Source organism: Nerophis lumbriciformis, linkage group LG05 (assembly GCF_033978685.3).
Source record: "Nerophis lumbriciformis linkage group LG05, RoL_Nlum_v2.1, whole genome shotgun sequence".
Classification (NCBI taxonomy): Eukaryota; Metazoa; Chordata; class Actinopteri; order Syngnathiformes; family Syngnathidae; genus Nerophis; species Nerophis lumbriciformis.
The window spans coordinates 12,073,678-12,093,460 of record NC_084552.2 but is presented as its reverse complement, the minus strand read 5'-3'; the positions used below and the strand labels follow the sequence as shown (position 1 = coordinate 12,093,460).

The 19,783-nt window shown below is 42.2% G+C and overlaps 1 protein-coding gene across 1 annotated transcript in view; it reads left to right on the top strand.

Moving 5' to 3' along the window:
- Nucleotides 1–19,783, top strand: part of nav3 (neuron navigator 3) — a 571,589-nt gene that overhangs the window by 497,784 nt on the left and 54,022 nt on the right. Inside the window, exons 24-26 of the mRNA XM_072913146.1 lie at nt 3,634–3,717; nt 16,256–16,367; nt 16,444–16,571. Coding sequence (XP_072769247.1) covers nt 3,634–3,717; nt 16,256–16,367; nt 16,444–16,571 — 324 coding nt within the window. The remainder of the gene's footprint in view (nt 1–3,633; nt 3,718–16,255; nt 16,368–16,443; nt 16,572–19,783) is intronic.

The window sequence follows — 19,783 nt, the reverse complement described above, 5'->3', positions numbered from 1 at the left end:
GGAACCTTGATTAGCCATTCAAACCTGTTTGTGTCAACTTTTGTGCATGTTATCAGATCAAAGTCACTGGGGTATGTCAACTTTTGATCAGGGTCATTTGGGTACTTTCTTTTGTCATTTTGATTTAAAAAGAGTAAACACAGTTGTGTGCCAATAAATAGCTTCACACAACCATTAAGCATGAGTGGAAGACATTGTTTTGTGTTTGTGGTGTGGCTGTTTCAAGATGCACAATAAGGAGGCACTTGAAGAAAAATGGGCTGCATGGTCGAGTGGCCAGAAGAAAGCCATTTCTGCGCAAATGTCACAAAGTATCCCGCTTACATTACGAGAAACCAGACGGATGGCTGGACCAAACAAACCTAGTCCCCCTTTAAAGGTCGTGAGCAAAACGCCACGCCGTCTTGACGGGACGGGGTTTCAGCCATCGCTCAGCATCCGGTTGCCAACGGTAACGCGCAGCATCTGTTGCTATCGGCGTTGGTCGACGAGATTTATTTTCGCTTCACGTTGCCCAGAAGCCACTTCCTGTCTTTCTTTGACGTTCCGCTGTCACAGTCGCTCTGACACGACTGTCGGGGTCTGGGATGTGACGAGCAGGGTGGCTTGGCATGCACACACGCACACGCACACGCACACGCACACACACACACACACACACACACACACACACACACACACACACACGCACACGCACACACACGCCGAACGCACGCACGCACACACACACACATGCACGCACACACACACACACGCACGCACACACGCGCACGCACACACACGCACACACATACACACAAACTCTCACACACGCACAAACACACATTTGATGCAAATAAATACACACATATAGATGCACAAAAATACACACATATAGATGCACATAAATACACACTTACACACATATAGATGCACATGTATGTACACATTTCATGCACATATACTGTATATACACACACACATAGATGCACGTAAATACACACTTACACACACATATAGATGCACATGTATGTACACATTTCATGCACATATACTGTATATACACACACACATAGATGCACGTAAATACACACTTACACACACATATAGATGCACATGTATGTACACATTTCATGCACATATACTGTATATACACACACATAGATGCACATAAATACACACTTACACACATTTAGATGCACATAAATACACACATATAGATGCACAAAAATACGCACATATGCATGCACGTAAATACACACTTACACACACACACACATAGATGCACACAAATACACACATATACATCCACATTAATACACACATTTAGATGCACATGAATACACACATTTAGAAGCACATGAATACACACATATAAATGCACATAAATACACACACACATATAGATGCACATGTATGTACATATTTCATGCACATAAATACACACACACATAGATGCACGTAAATACACACACATTTAGATGCACACAAATACACACTTACACACATAGATGCACATAAATACACACATATAGATGCACACAAATACACGCTTACACATATAGATGCACATACTTGCACACGTTTAGAAGCACATGAATACACACATATAGATGCACATAAATACACACTTACACACTTATAGATGCACATTATTACACACTTATAGATGCACATTAATACACACACACACATATATAGATGCACATAAATACACACATATAGATGCACATAAATACACACTTACACACATATAGATGCACATAAATACACACGCACATAAATACACACTTACACACATATAGATGCACATAAATACACACACATATAGATGCACACAAATACACACATATGCATGCACATTAATACACACATATAGATGCACATTAATACACACACAAAGATGCACATTAATATATACATAAATATTTGCACACAAATAATCACTCGCACTCATTTAGAAGCACATAAATACACACATATACAACAGGAACATAAATACACATATAGATGCACATAATTACACACATATAGATGCACATTAATACACACATATACAAACCCCGTTTTCCATATGAGTTGGGAAATTGTGTTAGTTGTAAATATAAACGGAATACAAAGATTTGCAAATCATTTTCAACCCATATTCACTTGAATATGCTACAAAGACAACATATTTGATGTTCAAACTGATAAACATTTGCAAATAATAATTAACTTAGAATTTCATGGCTGCAACACGTGCCAAAGTAGTTGGGAAAGAGCATGTTCACCACTGTGTTACATGGCCTTTCCTTTTAACAACACTCAGTAAACGTTTGGGAACTGAGGAGACACATTTTTTAAGCTTCTCAGGTGGAATTCTTTCCCATTCTTGCTTGATGTACAGCTTAAGTTGTTCAACAGTCCGGGGGTCTCCGTTGTGCTATTTTAGGCTTCATAATGCACCACACATTTTCAATGGGAGACAGGTCTGGACTACAGGCAGGCCAGTCTAGTAGCCGCACTCTTTTACTATGAAGCCACGTTGATGTAACACGTGGCTTGGCATTGTCTTGCTGAAATAAGCAGGGGCGTCCATGGTAACGTTGCTTGGATGGCAACATATGTTGCTCCAAAACCTGTATGTACCTTTCAGCATTAATGGCGCCTTCACAGATGTGTAAGTTACCCATGTCTTGGGCACTAATACACCCCCATACCATCACAGATGCTGGCTTTTACACTTTGCGCCTATAACAATCCGGATGGTTCTTTTCCTCTTTGGTCCAGAGGACACGACGTCCACAGTTTCCAAAAACAATTTGAAATGTAGACTCGTCAGAACACTTTTCCATTTTGTATCAGTCCATCTTAGATGAGCTCAGGCCCAGCGAAGCTGACGGCGTTTCTGGGTGTTGTTGATAAACGGTTTTCGCCTTGCATAGTAGAGTTTTAACTTGCACTTACAGATGTAGCGACCAACTGTAGTTACTGACAGTGGCTTTCTGAAGTGTTCCTGAGCCCATGTGGTGATATCCTTTACACACTGATGTCGCTTGTTGATGCAGTACAGCCTGAGGGATCGAAGGTCACGGGCTTAGCTGCTTACGTGCAGTGATTTCTCCAGATTCTCTGAACCCTTTGATGATATGATACATCAAGCTAGAATGGGAAAGAATTCCACCTGAGAAGCTTCAAAAATGTGTCTCCTCAGTTCCCAAACGTTAACTGAGTGTTGTTAAAAGGAAAGGCCATGTAACACAGTGGTGAACATGCCCTTTCCCAACTACTTTGGCACGTGTTGCAGCCATGAAATTCTAAGTTAATTATTATTTATGAGTTTGAACATCAAATATGTTGTCTTTGCAGTGCATTCAATTGAATATGGGTTGAAAAGGATTTGCAAATCATTGTATTCCGTTTATATTTACATCTAACACAATTTCCCAACTCATATGGAAACGGGGTTTGTATACTAGTACCGGTATACCGTACAACACTAACTAGTAATGATCGGTATTGGCCCTGAAGTCTCTATATGGCGCCACTTGTTTGATCAAACTACGTAATGGCAGCTGCATGTGCGATATAACCATGTTTGCTTCATCTTCATGATCAAATATTGTCTTTTCTCAAAAGTCGCCCTCTCTCTCTCTCTCTCTGGCCGTGCAGGCGCACCTGGTGGCCGCCTTCGAGAAGAGTCTCAGCAACATGACGTGTCGCCTGCAGAGCCTCACCATGACCGCCGAGCAGAAGGTGCGTGACCCGAACGGCCGGCACATTAGGTACACGGGAAATGTGAGCCTTCGCCACCGTATTTGGACGTTGATTGGTCAAAGGGACACATTTTGGTGTATTTAGACTAAGACTTAGACTTCCTTTTTATTGTCATTCAAATTTGACCTTTACAGTACAGATAAGAACAAAATTTTGTTGCCTTAGCTCATAAAAGAGCAATAAGGTGCAGATATAAATAAATAGATTACTGTACAGATAAATATATTGCACTTTTGCATATGCATCCAGGTTTTAGTCACTCACCTGTGCACACTTACCGTGGAGGAACCCTGAAGAGAACATCGCAGGTACTCCGAAAAAAAAAAAAAGAAGTGGCGACGTTCGACTTTCAGGATGAAACTAAAATGCGGGGTAGCATCATTTTATGCATCTGTCCAACTGTAAAGTAGCAAAAACTGTAGGAGCCTGGTCTACTAAAGGTTTGCGCGTGTTAAAAACGACTGCAGTCTGCAGGTGTACCTAATGTTGTGGCCCTGCAGCGACTGCAGCACGGATTTCATATCTCATTCATTCACAACTCCTCCAACACGAACATTATTCTTTTTGTACTTTTGGCTTTTTATTAAATAACTTTTTCAAATACATTGCACGTGGAAACTTTTTTTTTATTTTTTTATTTTTTTATTTTTTTTGTGTGTCCTGTCCAGCTTCTCAGGCAAATCATATAGTTGATGTAGATGCCCATGTCGGCTGTTCAGATTTACTTTACAAAAGAGAAGTGTAGGATACTTCTCTTGTTGCCTTATTTGTATTTGACTTTATTAAATGTATTTATATTATCATTTAGTGCAGCCGGGCCGGAGCAGGAGGGGATAGAAAGAGAAAAAAAAAAGAAGACAGAGGGGGAAATTGTGGGGACAAGAGGGGGATTAGACAGAGAGACAAAAACAACAACAACAACAACAATAGAGCAACATCAGCAAATATGACATGTACAAATATGATGGTAAAAGTAATAGCAAATAAGCAGTTAGCGAAAAATAAAAAATAATACAGAGATGACAATGAGCATTATTACACTACAAATGGATCAATACAAATACCAATAGAAATAGCGCTATTGATAATGAACAATACCAATAATTTACCTTTATTATCAACAATACAGTTGTTTAAATGCAACAATACATATACGTAATGATAACTTGAGATACGAAAGAATGCAGAAAAATGGAAGGGGAGAAAGAGAAGCAACCTACATTAACCTTGTAGATTGTTATAGTCACAATAGGTTAAGCTTTGTCAGTGTGCCATGTGTTACACCCAGTTTACCCTAGGGCAACAACGTTAATATATGTTTGATGAAACGTGATTATGTGCATGAGTGTAAGTATGCATATGTACTTGTATATGTACAGAATGTGTATATGTGTTTGTACAATGAATGTATATGTACAGAATGTGTATATGTGTTTGTACAGTGAATGTATATGTACAGTATGTGTATGTGTATGTTTGTATATTGAATGTGCGTGTGGATGTACGAACATTAGGTAGGTAAATATGTACTGTATTTGTGTATGTATGTGGGAGCGTAGGTACCTATGTACGTATGTGAGCATATGTGAATTTGCATGTACAATACATTCGACTCCCAGAGTGCGTGGGAGCCAGAGCACGGCCCCATCACCCCCGAGAGCCCAACCCACAAACAGGAGGCGTGGTGCCCAGGGAACCAGGGACCACCGCCCCCACGCAGCCAAGCCGGCCAGCGACAAGAACCCCAGAGCCCGACCCACCGTACCGCCCACAAGGGCCAGCAGCAGGCCGCAGACAGACGCACCCGGCAGAGGACAGGGCACGAGAAAAGCAGGGGACAGCCAGACCCCAAGCCAGCGAGAGACCACACCCCACACGGGCAGAAAGGCGAGACGCCCCGCCCGAGGGACCCAGAGACTCCCCGCAACCGGACGGGAAGACCGCCCCCGCCCCACCGGCAACCGGGCCCCCACGAGCCCACCCCCCACCCCCGGAGAGCGCGGCGAGGCCAGCCCCCGGCCACCCCACCCAAATCGGCCGCCGCAGGACCACCCAGGCACAGGGCCACGGGAACCACCCACCCCACCCGCAGGGACCCCAACGATGGAGATGAAACAACCAGCAACCCCCCCCCCCCCCCCCCCCCCCCCCCCCCCGAGGGAGGGGAAAAATTAAAAAATAATATTAATAAAATATATTTAAAAAAAATAAAAATAATAATAAATTAATTAATTAATTAATTAATAAAAAAAATGAATTAAAAGAAGATCACAGACATGCTGACAAACAAGGTCACTACCCCAGCAACTGGCCGACTCGCAGCACCTCGGAATACCTTGCAGTACCAAGCTACCACAATAGACGCAGGGACTAGGCCCAAAAGGCCCCAACCAAGACGGGCACCCGGAAGGGATGGACAGCGGGACCCAGGAGCTCCAGACACGCAGTTCGGATGCAGTAGCCTGAGGCGTCGACCCCCGTCTGACAGGCAGGCCCAGAGCGTACCCCCAGTAATATACATACATACATATATACATACACATACACACATACATGTATACATACCCACACATACACATATATACATATACATACACATATGTACACATACACATATATATACATACATACATACACACACATATACATACATATACACAGTTCGTCAGCCCCGACAGCCATCACGCGCGCGCGCTGCCACCAGTCACAACATCAGCCACACCCCTGCACCAGACCCAGCAGCCACGGGCGCCCACACCACAAACAAACGGCAGCAGAAACAGCAGCCGCAATAACCCCAGACAGCCAGCACCAGCCAATCAAATCAAAGCGATCAAAAAAAAACTGCGACCAGCAACCACACGCCACCAGGACCACGGAGACCAGCCGGTGCCAGCCCGCCAGTCAGCCCGAACGCCAACACGCAAACAAGAGACACCAACACCCCCCCCAACCAAAAGGCCCCCCACCCCAACCCAAACCCGCACAAACACCCCACCGCCCAAACAACCGAGACACAGCATCCAGACCAGACACGGGGGCTGCGCCGCCACCACATCAAGTCACCAACAGAGACCCCACAGCGCAAGGTTGGGCCACACGGGCACGGACCCCACCCAACAGGAAGTGAGACCCGCGCGACGCCACACACAAATAAATAATAAGATTTAAAAAAATAATAATAATAAAAATAAAAAAAATTTAAAAATAAAATAAAATAAAAATAAGTAAATAATAAAAATAAAAATAATAAATACATTAAAAATAAAAAATATATATAACAATAATAAATGAATAAAAGCCTGGCAGGCCACCAGACCGCAGTCCCCGCCGGCCGACGAGGCAATGAGGGGTGCGCCGAACCCCAAACCCCCCATGCATGTGTACAAGGCCCCCAGAGTGTCTACTGTGTAGTTAAAATTAGGAGGTCAGCCGTTACAGCCGACCTCCAGTCCCTATTGATGTGTGTACTGTAGCGTGAGTGAGATATGTATGCTTGTGGGAACTAATAATGCGATTAAAATTGCGGAAACTTTAAGTGTGGGCTTTAGTTGATATAACACTCCCGTCAGGGGGTGCATTCTACGCCGGGGGTGCATTATCCGGCACAACACCTGGAACCTGACGCTACAAGGTGTGTGTGTGGGGGGGGGGTGGGAGGGGCTACAGGGTTTGGAGGTAGCGAGGGTGTATATTGTAGCGTCCCGGAAGAGTTAGTGCTGCAAAGGGTTCTGGGTATTTGTTCTGTTGTGTTTATGTTGTGTTACGGTGCGGATGTTCTCCCGAAATGTGTTTGTCATTCTTGTTTGGTGTGGGTTCACAGTGTGGCGTGTATTTCTAACAGTGTTAAAGTTGCTTATACGGCCACTCTCAGTGTAAACTGTATCGCTGTTGTTGTGGCCCAGCAGCGACTGCAGCACGGATTTCATATTTCATTCATTCACAACTCCTCCAACACAAACATTATTCTTTTTGCACTTTTTGGCTTCTTATTAAATAACTTTTTCAAATACATTCAATCTTGCGCGTGGAAACTTTAAGTGTGGGCTTTAGTTGATATAACACTCCCGTCAGGGGGTGCATTCTACGCCGGGGGTGCATTATCCGGCACAACACCTGGAACCTGACGCTACAAGGTGTGTGTATGTGTGTGTGTGGGGGGAGGGGGCGGCGTTGTTTGGAGGTAGCGGGGGTGTATATTGTAGCGTCCCGGAGGAGTTAGTGCTGCAAAGGTTTCTGGGTATTTGTTCTGTTGTGTTTATGTTGTGTTACGGTGCGGATGTTCTCCCGAAATGTGTTTGTCATTCTTGTTTGGTGTGGGTTCACAGTGTGGCGTATATTTCTAACAGTGTTAAAGTTGCTTATACGGCCACTCTCAGTGTAAACTGTATCGCTGTTGTTGTGGCCCAGCAGCGACTGCAGCACGGATTTCATATTTCATTCATTCACAACTCCTCCAACACGAACATTATTCTTTTTGCACTTTTTGGCTTCTTATTAAATAACTTTTTCAAATACATTCAATCTTGCGCGTGGAAACTTTAAGTGTGGGCTTTAGTTGATATAACACTCCCGTCAGGGGGTGCATTCTACGCCGGGGGTGCATTATCCGGCACAACACCTGGAACCTGACGCTACAAGGTGTGTGTATGTGTGTGTGTGGGGGGAGGGGGCGGCGTTGTTTGGAGGTAGCGGGGGTGTATATTGTAGCGTCCCGGAGGAGTTAGTGCTGCAAAGGTTTCTGAGTATTTGTTCTGTTGTGTTTATGTTGTGTTACGGTGCGGATGTTCTCCCGAAATGTGTTTGTCATTCTTGTTTGGTGTGGGTTCACAGTGTGGCGTATATTTTTAACAGTGTTAAAGTTGCTTATACGGCCACTCTCAGTGTAAACTGTATCGCTGTTGATGAAGTATGATTTGCATTTACGTGTGTGTGCGTACATGAGCCGCTCATATCTTGTGACTGGGCGGGCACGTTGTTAGAAGGGATGAAAAGCGAACGTGACGTCAGCTCGTAGAGGACGTTAAAAGCAGTGCCTTTAAGGCACGCCCCCAAGACTGGAGTACGAGATATAATGACTGATGAACACCTTCGTTCGATAATGAAGGTTGCCTCAGCTCAAAGCCTAATGAACTAGCATCCAAGAAAAGATGGCAGGTATCTGGCTTGGGCACATCAGATTAGATCAGTGTCTGGCAAACTGAGCAGTTTAAAGTCATGAATGGTTGGTTTATTCATTATTTTATTTTGAAATTTATAAGCCTGTGGAAAAAGTTAATGTTGATATTTACCTCAGAAGGCTGCAAATAGAAAAGAGGCATTCAATTTTTATTTAAATTGTATTTGATATGCCTTTGAATTATTATTATTATTATTTGAAACTGGATTTTGCATGTCACTATAAAGTTATATAAGCCTTGATTGTTCAATATTTAATGCAAAGCTTGTTTGGGTCCCTATTAAAAGGTTCATTTGCTCAACCTTGGCCCGCGGCTTTGTTCAGTTTTACAATTTGGCCCACTCTGTATTTGAGTTTGACACCCCTGTTCTAGATGAAAAATGTTTTTAGATGTTTGGCCACAATACCCAGCAATATATTTGGAGGAGAAAAGGAGAGGCCTTTAATCCCAGGAACACCTGCCAACCGTCAAGCATGGTGGTGGTAGTATTATGCTTTGGGCCTGTTTTGCTGCCAATGGAACTGCTGCTTTACAGAGAGTAAATGGGACAATGAAAAAGGAGGATTACCTCCAAATTCTTCAGGACAAGCTAAAATCATCAGCCCGGAGGTTGGGTCTTGGGCGCAGTTGGGTCTTCCAACAGGACAATGACCTCAAACTAGAGATGTCCTAAAATATCAGCCTGCCGATATTATCGGCCGATAAATGCGTTAAAATGTAATATCGGAAATTATCGGTATCGTTTTTTTATCTGTATCGTTTTTTTGTTTTTTTTGTTGTTGTTTTTTTTATTAAATCAACATAAAAACCACAAGATACACTTACAATTAGTGCACCAACCCAAAAAAACTTTTTTTATATTGTTTTACTTTTTTTTTCATTTTTTTTTTTCAAGAAAATGTTTTTAATTTATTTATCTTATTTTATTTTATTAATATTTCAAAAAAGGACCTTATCTTCACCATACCTGGTTGTCCAAATGAAGCATAATAATGTGTTAATTCCACGACTGTATATATCAGTTTCGGTTGATATCGGTATCGGTTGATATCGGTATCGGTAATTAAAGAGTTGGACAATATCGGAATATTGGATATCGGCAAAAAGCCATTATCGGACATCCCTAATGCTGAGTAAGAAGGACCATCAAGACAGAATAGGAATATTATAAGTTATATTATAAATTATATAAGTTTGACTGAAATTTCAGGAGATCAGCCCATACCAATTAGAGATGTCCGATAATATCGGCCTGCCGATATTATCGGCTTATAAATGCTTTAAAATGTAATATCGGAAATTATCGGTATCGTTTTTTTTATTATCGGTATTGTTTTTTGTTGTTGTTGTTTTTGTTTTTATTTACATTTTTCTATTAAATCAACATAAAAAACACAAGATACACTTACAATTAGTGCACCAACCCCAAAAAAAAACTCCCTCCCCCATTTACACTCATTCACACAAAAGGGTTGTTTCTTTCTGTTATTAATATTCTGCTTCCTACATTATATATCAATATATATCAATACAGTCTGCAAGGGATACAGTCCGTAAGCACACATGATTGTGCGTGCTGCTGGTCCACTAATAGTACTAACCTTTAACACTTAATTTTACTCATTTTCATTCATTACTAGTTTCTATGTAACTGTTTTTATATTGTTTTACTTTCTTTTTTATTCAAGATTTTTTTTTAAATTTATTTATTTTATTTTATTAATTTTTTAAAAAGTACCTTATCTTCACCATACCTGGTTGTCCAAATTAGGCATAATAATGTGTTAATTCCACGACTGCGGTTGATATCGGTATCGGTTGATATCGGTATCGGTAATTAAAGAGTTGGACAATATCGGATATCGGCAAAAAGCCATTATCGGACATCCCTACCCCAAACACACGTCAAAAGTGGTAAAGGAATGGCTAAATCAGGCTAGAATGAAGGTTTTAGAATGGCCTTCCCAAAGTCCTGACTTAAACGTGTGGACAATGCTGAAGAAACAAGTCCATGTCAGAAAAGCAACACATTTAGCTGAACTGCACCAATTTTGTGGTCAAAAATTCAAGCAGTTACATCAGTTGTAGAAATGATTGGAAACTCAAGACAGCCATGACATCATGTTCTTTACAAGTGTACGTAAACTTTTGACCACGACTGTATTTACGACACACCAAAACCCTTTGCTGGTACGCTTGGGGGTGTGCGCTTTGTCCATAAGCCCGAAAGTCGCTTCGTTCCCGCGTCACTTAGTCAATTGAATTCTACTCAATTTATTGTCATCGTCTCAAAGAACAACACGATTAGGTTAAGAGCAGCAACACTGCATAGTTTGATGTACAGCGCCGCATGTTCCTAAACCCCCAAAGATAACCCGGGTGTCTTCGGAAAGAAAAGTGGAAGGGATTTCAGAGAAAGAAAAGACCCATTGCAGCAAAAGACAAGAGACCGGATTGTAGAGAAGTATTGATCTGTTTAAGGGGCGGAGGGAAAGGAGCGTCTCCATGGTGACAACTGCTACACACACACAAAGACCTCATTAATAGGGCGGTTTATGCCACATTTGCACTGGTTAACCAGTCAACCCATCGCTAGCATTGTCATGTAGCGGGAGTTATTAAAGGCCTACTGAAAGCCACTACTACCGACCACGCAGTCTGATAGTTTATATATCAATGATGAAATCTTAACATTGCAACACATGCCAATACGGCCAATACAGTCAATTTTAAATTTCACGCGAAATATCCATCCATCCATCCATCTTCTTCCGCTTATCCGAGGCAGGGTCGCGGGGGCAGCAGCCTAAGCAGGGAAGCCCAGACTTCCCTCTCCCCAGCCACTTCGTCCAGCTCCTCCCGGGGGATCCCGAGGCGTTCCCAGGCCAGCTGGGAGACATAGTCTTCTCAGCGTGTCCTGGGTCTTCCTCTTCCCCGTGGCCTCCTACCGGTCGGACGTGCCCGAAACACCTCCCGAGGGAGGCGATCGGGTGGCGTCCTGACCAGATGCCCGAACCGCCTCATCTGGCTCCTCTCGATGTGGAGGAGCAGTGGCTTTACTTTGAGCTCCCCCTGGATGGCAGAGCTTCTCACCCTATCTCTAAGGGAGAGCCCCGACACCCGGCGGAGGAAACTCATTTCGGCCGCTTGTACCCGTGATCTTGTCCTTTCGGTCATAACCCAAAGCTCATGACCATAGGTGAGGATGGGAACGTAGATCGACCGGTAAATTGAGAGCTTTGCCTTCCGGCTCAGCTCCTTCTTCACCACAACGGATCGATACAGCGTCCGCATTACTGAAGATGCCGCACCGATCCGCCTGTCGATCTCACGATCCACTTTTCCCTCACTCGTGAACAAGACTCCGAGGTACTTGAACTCCTCCACTTGGGGCAGGGTCTCCTCTCCAACCCGAAGATGGCATTCCACCCTTTTCCGGGCAAGAACCATGGACTCGGACTTGGAGGTGCTGATTCTCATCCCAGTCGCTTCACACTCGGCTGTGAACCGATCCAGTGAGAGCTGAAGATCCTGGCCAGATGAAGCCATCAGGAGCAGAGACCTAATCCTGCAGCCACCAAACCGGAAACTCATTTCGGCCGCTTGTACCCGTGATCTTGTCCTTTCGGTCATAACCCAAAGCTCATGACCATAGGTGAGGATGGGAACGTAGATCGACCGGTAAATTGAGAGCTTTGCCTTCCGGCTCAGCTCCTTCTTCACCACAATGGATCGATACAGCGTCCGCATTACTGAAGATGCCGCACCGATCCGCCTGTCGATCTCACGATCCACTCTTCCCTCACTCGTGAACAAGACTCCGAGGTACTTGAACTCCTCCACTTGGGGCAGGGTCTCCTCTCCAACCCGAAGATGGCATTCCACCCTTTTCCGGGCAAGAACCATGGACTCGGACTTGGAGGTGCTGATTCTCATCCCAGTCGCTTCACACTTGGCTGTGAACCGATCCAGTGAGAGCTGAAGATCCTGGCCAGATGAAGCCATCAGGAGCAGAGACCTAATCCTGCAGCCACCAAACCGGATCCCCTCAACGCCTTGACTGCGCCTAGAAATTCTGTCCATAAAAGTTATGAACAGAATGGGTGACAAAGGGCAGCCTTGGCGGAGTCCAACCCTCACTGGAAACGTGTCCGACTTACTACCGGCAATGCAGACCAAGCTCTGACACAGATCATACAGGGAGCGGACCGCCAAAATCAGACAGTCCGATACCCCATACTCTCTGAGCACTCCCCACAGGACTTCCCGAGGGACACAGTCGAATGCCTTCTCCAAGTCCACAAAGCACATGTAGACTGGTTGGGCAAACTCCCATGCACCCTCAAGGACCCTGCCGAGAGTATAGAGCTGGTCCACAGTTCCACGACCAGGACGAAAACCACACTTCTTGCGAAATTTCCTGCTGAAAACGTCTCGGTATGATGACGTCACGGATTGTGGAGGACATTTTGCGACAGCATGGTGGCCAGCTATTAAGTCGCCTGTTTTCATGGCAGAATTCCACAGTATTCTGGACATCTGTGTTGGTGAATCTTTTGCAATTTGTTCAATGAACAATGGAGACAGCAAAGAAGAAAGCTGTAGGTGGGAAGCGGTGTATTGCGGCCGACTGCAGCAACACAAACGCAGTCGGTGTTTCATTGTTTGCATTCCCGGAAGATGACAGTCAAGCTTTACCATTGGCCTGTGGAGAACTGGGACAACAGAGACTCTTACCAGGAGGACTTTGAGTTGGATGCGCAGACGCGGTACCGTGAGTACGCATTCAGCTGCGGCTTACAAACATTTGATCGCTTGCCCGTACGTGCGTGCCGCTATGTGCATGTCACGTATGTAACTTTGGGGAAATATATGTGCTGTATGAACTTTGGGGAGGTGAACGGTACTTTGGGCTGTGGGATTGAGTGTGTTGTGCAGGTGTTTGAGTTGTATTGGCGGGTTATATGGACGGGAGGTGTTTGTTTTGCGGGATTAATTTGTGGCATATTAAATATAAGCCTGGTTGTGTTGTGGCTAATAGAGTATATATATGTCTTGTGTTTATTTACTGTTTTAGTCATTCCCAGCTGAATATCAGGTCCCACCCGCCTCTCACAGCATCTTCCCTATCTGAATCACTCTCACTTTCCTCATCCACAAATCTTTCATCCTCGCTCAAATTAATGGGGAAATCGTCGCTTTCTCGGTCCGAATCGCTCTCGCTGCTGGTGGCCATGATTGTAAACAATGTGCAAATGTGAGGAGCTCCACAACCTGTGACGTCACGCTACTCGTCTACTACTTCCGGTACAGGCAAGGCTTTTTTTATCAGCGACCAAAAGTTGCGAACTTTATCGTCGATGTTCTCTACTAAATCCTTTCAGCAAAAATATGACAATATCGCGAAATGATCAAGCATGACACATAGAATGGACCTGCTATCCCCGTTTAAATAAGAAAATCACATTTCAGTAGGCCTTTAAGATCTTAGTAGAAATGTATTTGTAATATTTAACAATTGGAGATGTGCGTTCAAAATGTACAAAACCCAAAAATAGTGAAGTTGTCACATTGTGTAAATGGTAAATAAAAAGAGAATACAATGATTTGCAAATCCTTTTCAACTTATATTCAATTGAATAGACTGCAAAGACAAGATATTTAACATTCAAACTGGAAAACTTTGTTATTTTTTGGCAAATATTAGCTCTTTTAGATTTTCTTGCCTGCGACATGTTTCGACAAAGCTGGCACAAGTGGCAAAAAAGACTGAAAAAGTTGAGGAATGCTCATCAAACACTTATTTGGAACATCCCACAGGTGAACAGGCTAGTTGGGAACAGGTGGGTGCCATGATTGGGTATAAAAGTAGATTCCATGAAATGCTCAGTCATTCACAAACAAGGATGGGGCGAGCGTCACCACTTTGTCAACAATTGCGTGAGCAAATTGTTGAACAGTTTAAGAAAAACCTTTCCCAACCAGCTATTGCAAGGAATTTAGGGATTTCACCATCTACGCTCCGTAATATCATCAAAAGGTTCAGAGAATCTGGAGAAATCACTGCATGTAAGCCATGATATTGATTGATGCGGTACTGCACCAAGTGTGTAAAGGATATCACCACATGGGCTCAGGAACACTTAAAAAAAAACCTGTCGGTAACTACAGTTAATCGCTACATCTGTAAATGCAAGTTAAAACTCTACAAAGTTGGGGCGGTATAGCTCGGTTGGCCGTGCCAGCAACTTGAGGGTTGCAGGTTCGATCCCCGCTTCCGCCATCCTAGTCACTGCCGTTGTGTCCTTGGGCAAGACACTTTACCCACCTGCTCCCAGTGCCACCCACACTGGTTTAAATGTAACTTAGATATGTTAGGTTTCACTATGTAAAAGCACTTTGAGTCACTTGAGAAAGAGCGCTTTATAAAATGTAATTCACTTCACTTCACAAAGCTAAAGCCATTTATCAACAACACCCAGAAACGCCGCCGGCTTGGTTTGGCCCGAGCTCATCTAAGATGGACTGATACAAAGTGGAAAAGTATTCTGTGGTCTGACGAGTCCACATTTCAAATTGTTTTTTTGGAAACTGTGGATGTCGTGTCCTCCGCAACAAAGAGGAAAAGAACCATCCGGATTGTTTTAAGGTGCAAAGTGTAAAAGCCAGCCTCTGGGATGGTATGGGGGTGTATTAGTGCCCAAGACATGGGTAACTTACACATCTGTGAAGGCGCCATTAATGCTGAAAGGTACATACAGGTTTTGGAGCAACACATGTTGCCATCCAAGCAACGTTACCATGGACGCCCCTGCTTATTTCAGCAAGACAATGCCAAGCCACGTGTTACATCAACGTGACTTCATAGTAAAAGAGTGCGGGTACTAGACTGGCCTGCCTGTAGTCCAGACCTGTCTCCCATTGAAAATGTGTGGCGCATTATGAAGCCTAAAATAGCACAACGGAGACCCCCGGACTGTTGAACAACTTAAGCTGTACATCAAGCAAGAATGGGAAAGAATTCCACCTGAGAAGCTTCAAAAATGTGTCTCCTCAGTTCCCAAACGTTTACTGAGTGTTGTTAAAAGGAAAGGCCATGTAACACAGTGGTGAACATGCCCTTTCCCAACTACTTTGGCACGTGTTGCAGCCATGAAATTCTAAGTTCATTATTATTTGCAAAAATTTGAACATCAAATATGTTGTTATTGTAGTATATTCAACTGAATATGGGTTGAAAATGATTTGCAAATCATTGTATTCCGTTTATATTTACATCTAACACAATTTCCCAACTCATATGGAAACGGGGTTTGAACATGCTTCTTTTCCCTCAGGAGTCTGAATTGGTTGAGCTGAGGGAGACCATAGAGTCGCTGAAGACCCAGAACACCGACGCCCAGACGGCCATACAGGTGGCGCTCAACGGCCCGGACCACCAGCACAAAGGTAAGCCCCGGCGTCGTCGCCTTTAGCGATACGGCGACGCTCACGTGGAACGATCCCATTCCGCTGTGTCTCTCAGATCTGCGCATCAGACGGCAGCACTCGTCGGAGAGCATGTCGAGCATCAACAGCGCGGCCAGCCACTCCAGCATGGGCAGCCTGGGCAAGGACGGCGAGGACAAGAACAAGAAGAAGAAGAAGAACTGGGTGAGTTAATGCGAACCTCGTCATGCAGACGAGGCTGCTGCAAAAAGTGCAGGGCTGACGTCTGGAAGTAAAAGTGTAGACAAGTGCTTCTTGACTCCAGGGGCTGGAAGTAGCAAACACTCTCCCTTGCTGTCAAAGTGCTTTTTTAAAAGGCTTTTAATCCCAGGCACGGACTCAAAAGGACGGCTTGAAATCCCCTCACACGTACTTATCGCTGGAAAAATGACTGGCGTGTCTTCCTTTGCTTGCTTTTTTTAAACGTGTCTGCATCCTTGGCAATCTACTGGATGCAGCTTGATGAAGGAATTCATTCACGAGTCATTCGCACAAACAAGTGGAATAAGAAGCTGATGACTTCCTTCCTTTCATTGAGTACACTTTAGACTTGTCATGATACCAATTTTTATTATCCTGATACTTTTCTAAATAAAGGGGACCACAAAAAAATGGTATTATCGGCTTTATTTGAACAAAAAAATCTTAGGGTACATTAAACATATGTCTGTAATAATGTATCGATGTGGAAAAAAAGCAATAAAAATGTATTTAAACATAACTCCTAAACCAAACATGCAAAATGTCTAATAATGCCTGGAATAATAAATTGTTGTGAGTTTTAAAAGAAAAATGATCTTTCATAAGGTTTGCAAAGACAAAAATGTGTTTTTTTACTCAATATGACAGTATAACTGTCATACTCAATATGACAGTTATTTAAACATAACTCCAAAACCAAACATGCAAAATGGCTAATAATGCCCGTAACAAGGTATCTTTGTGAGTTTTCCTCGAAACAAATGTTTTTGTAAGGTTTGCAAACACAAAAATTTGTTTTTTACTCAATATGACAGTAATGTTCTTAGAATCCTGAGATAATGCGAAAAAAGCAATAACATTTTATTTAAACATAACTCCGAAACCAAACATGCAAAATGTCTAATAATGCCTGGAATAATAAATCGTTGTGAATTTTAATAGAAAATTTGTCTTTCATGAGGTTTGCAAAGACAAAAATGAGTTAGTTTTTTTGTCAATATGGGGGTTACCCACATATGCGGTCCTCTCCAAGGTTTCTCATAGTCATTCACATCGACGTCCCTTATGTGGGCTCTGTACCGAGGATGTCGTTGTGACTTGTGCAGCCCTTTGAGACTTTTGTGATTTAGGGCTATATAAATAAACATTGATTGATTGATTGAATATGACAGTATAATTGTCATACAAAATATGACAGTTATTTAAACATAACTCCAAAACCAAACATGCAAAATGTCTAATAATGCCTGGAATAATATATCTTTGTGCGATTTACTAGAAACATTAGCTTTTGTAAGGTTTGCAAACACAAAGATTCGTTTTTTTTACTCAATATGACAGTAATGTTCTTAGAATCCTGAGATAATGCGGAAAAAAGCAATAAAAATGTATTTAAACATATCTCCTAAACCAAACATGCAAAATGTCTAATAATGCCTGGAATAATAAATCGTTGTGAGTTTTAATAGAAAAATTATATTTCATAAGGTTTGCAAAGACAAAAATGAGTTAGTTTTTTTGTCAATATGGGGGTTACCCACATATGCGGTCCTCTCCAAGGTTTCTCATAGTCATTCACATCGACGTCCCTTATGTGGGCTCTGTACCGAGGATGTCGTTGTGGCTTGTGCAGCCTTTTGAGACTTTTGTGATTTAGGGCTATATAAATAAACATTGATTGATTGATTGAATATGACAGTATAATTGTCATACAAAATATCAAATCAAATCAAATCAACTTTATTTATAAAGCACATTTAAAATTTACCACAGGGGTAGCCAAAGTGCTGTACAATGAACAGGTTAAAAGATAAAACGAGTACCGAGCAAACACAACACAACACAAACAGAACACGATAAAAAATAAATAATTAAAATAGAATTAATAAAAACATAAAAACAGGATCACAGCAGGTGTATTATGGGGCACCATTGCAGGATGGATATCACTCAGTGTTAAAAGCCATGGAATAAAAGTATGTTTTTAAGAGAAATTTAAAAACAGGAAGAGAGGAGGCTTGTCTAACACTCAGAGGTAGGTCGTTCCAGAGCTTGGGAGCAGCAACGGCGAAAGCTCTGTCACCTCTAAGCTTCAGCCTTGTGTCAGGGACCGTCAACAGCAGCTGATCGGCTGATCTTAAGGATCGGGTGGGGCAGTAAGGCTGAAGGAGGTCAGAGAGATAGGTTGGCGCGAGGTTGTTTAGACATTTAAAAACAAATAAAAGGAGTTTAAAATTGATACGGTAACGCACAGGGAGCCAGTGAAGGGACGCTAAGATAGGGGTGCATATCACAGTTATTTAAACATAACTCCAAAACCAAACATGCAAAATGTCTAATAATGCCTGGAATAATATATCTTTGTGCGTTTTACTAGAAACATTAGCTTTTGTAAGGTTTGCAAACACAAAGATTCGTTTTTTTTACTCAATATGACAGTAATGTTCTTAGAATCCTGAGATAATACGGAAAAAAGCAATAAAAATGTATTTAAACATATCTCCTAAACCAAACATGCAAAATGTCTAATAATGCCTGGAATAATAAATCGTTGTGAGTTTTAATAGAAAATGTATCTTTCATAAGGTTTACAAATACAAAAACAATTTTTTTCACTCAATATGACAGTATAACTGTCATACAAAATATGACAGTTATTTAAATATAACTCCAAAACCAAACATGCAAAATGTCTAATAATGCCTGTAATAATGTATCTATGTGAGTTTTCCTAGAAACAAATGTTTTTGTAAGGTTTGCAAACACAAAAATTTGTTTTTTTACTCAATATGACAGTAATGTTCTTAGAATCCTGAGATAATGCGAAAAAAGCAATACAAATGTGTTCAAACATAACTCCTAAACCAAACATGCAAAATGTCTAATAATGCCTGGAATAATGAATCTTTGTGAATTTTAATAGAAAATTTGTCTTTCATAAGGTTTGCAAAGACAAAAATTTGTTTGTTTTTTTGTCAATATGACAGTGTAACTGTCATACAAAATATGACAATTATATGAACATAACTCCAAAACCAAACATGCAAAATGTCTAATAATGCCTGTAATAATGTATCTATGTAAGTTTTACTAGAAACAAATGCTTTTGTAAGGTTTGCAAATACAAAAACTATTTTTTTTACTCAATATGACAGTATAACTGTCATACTCAATAT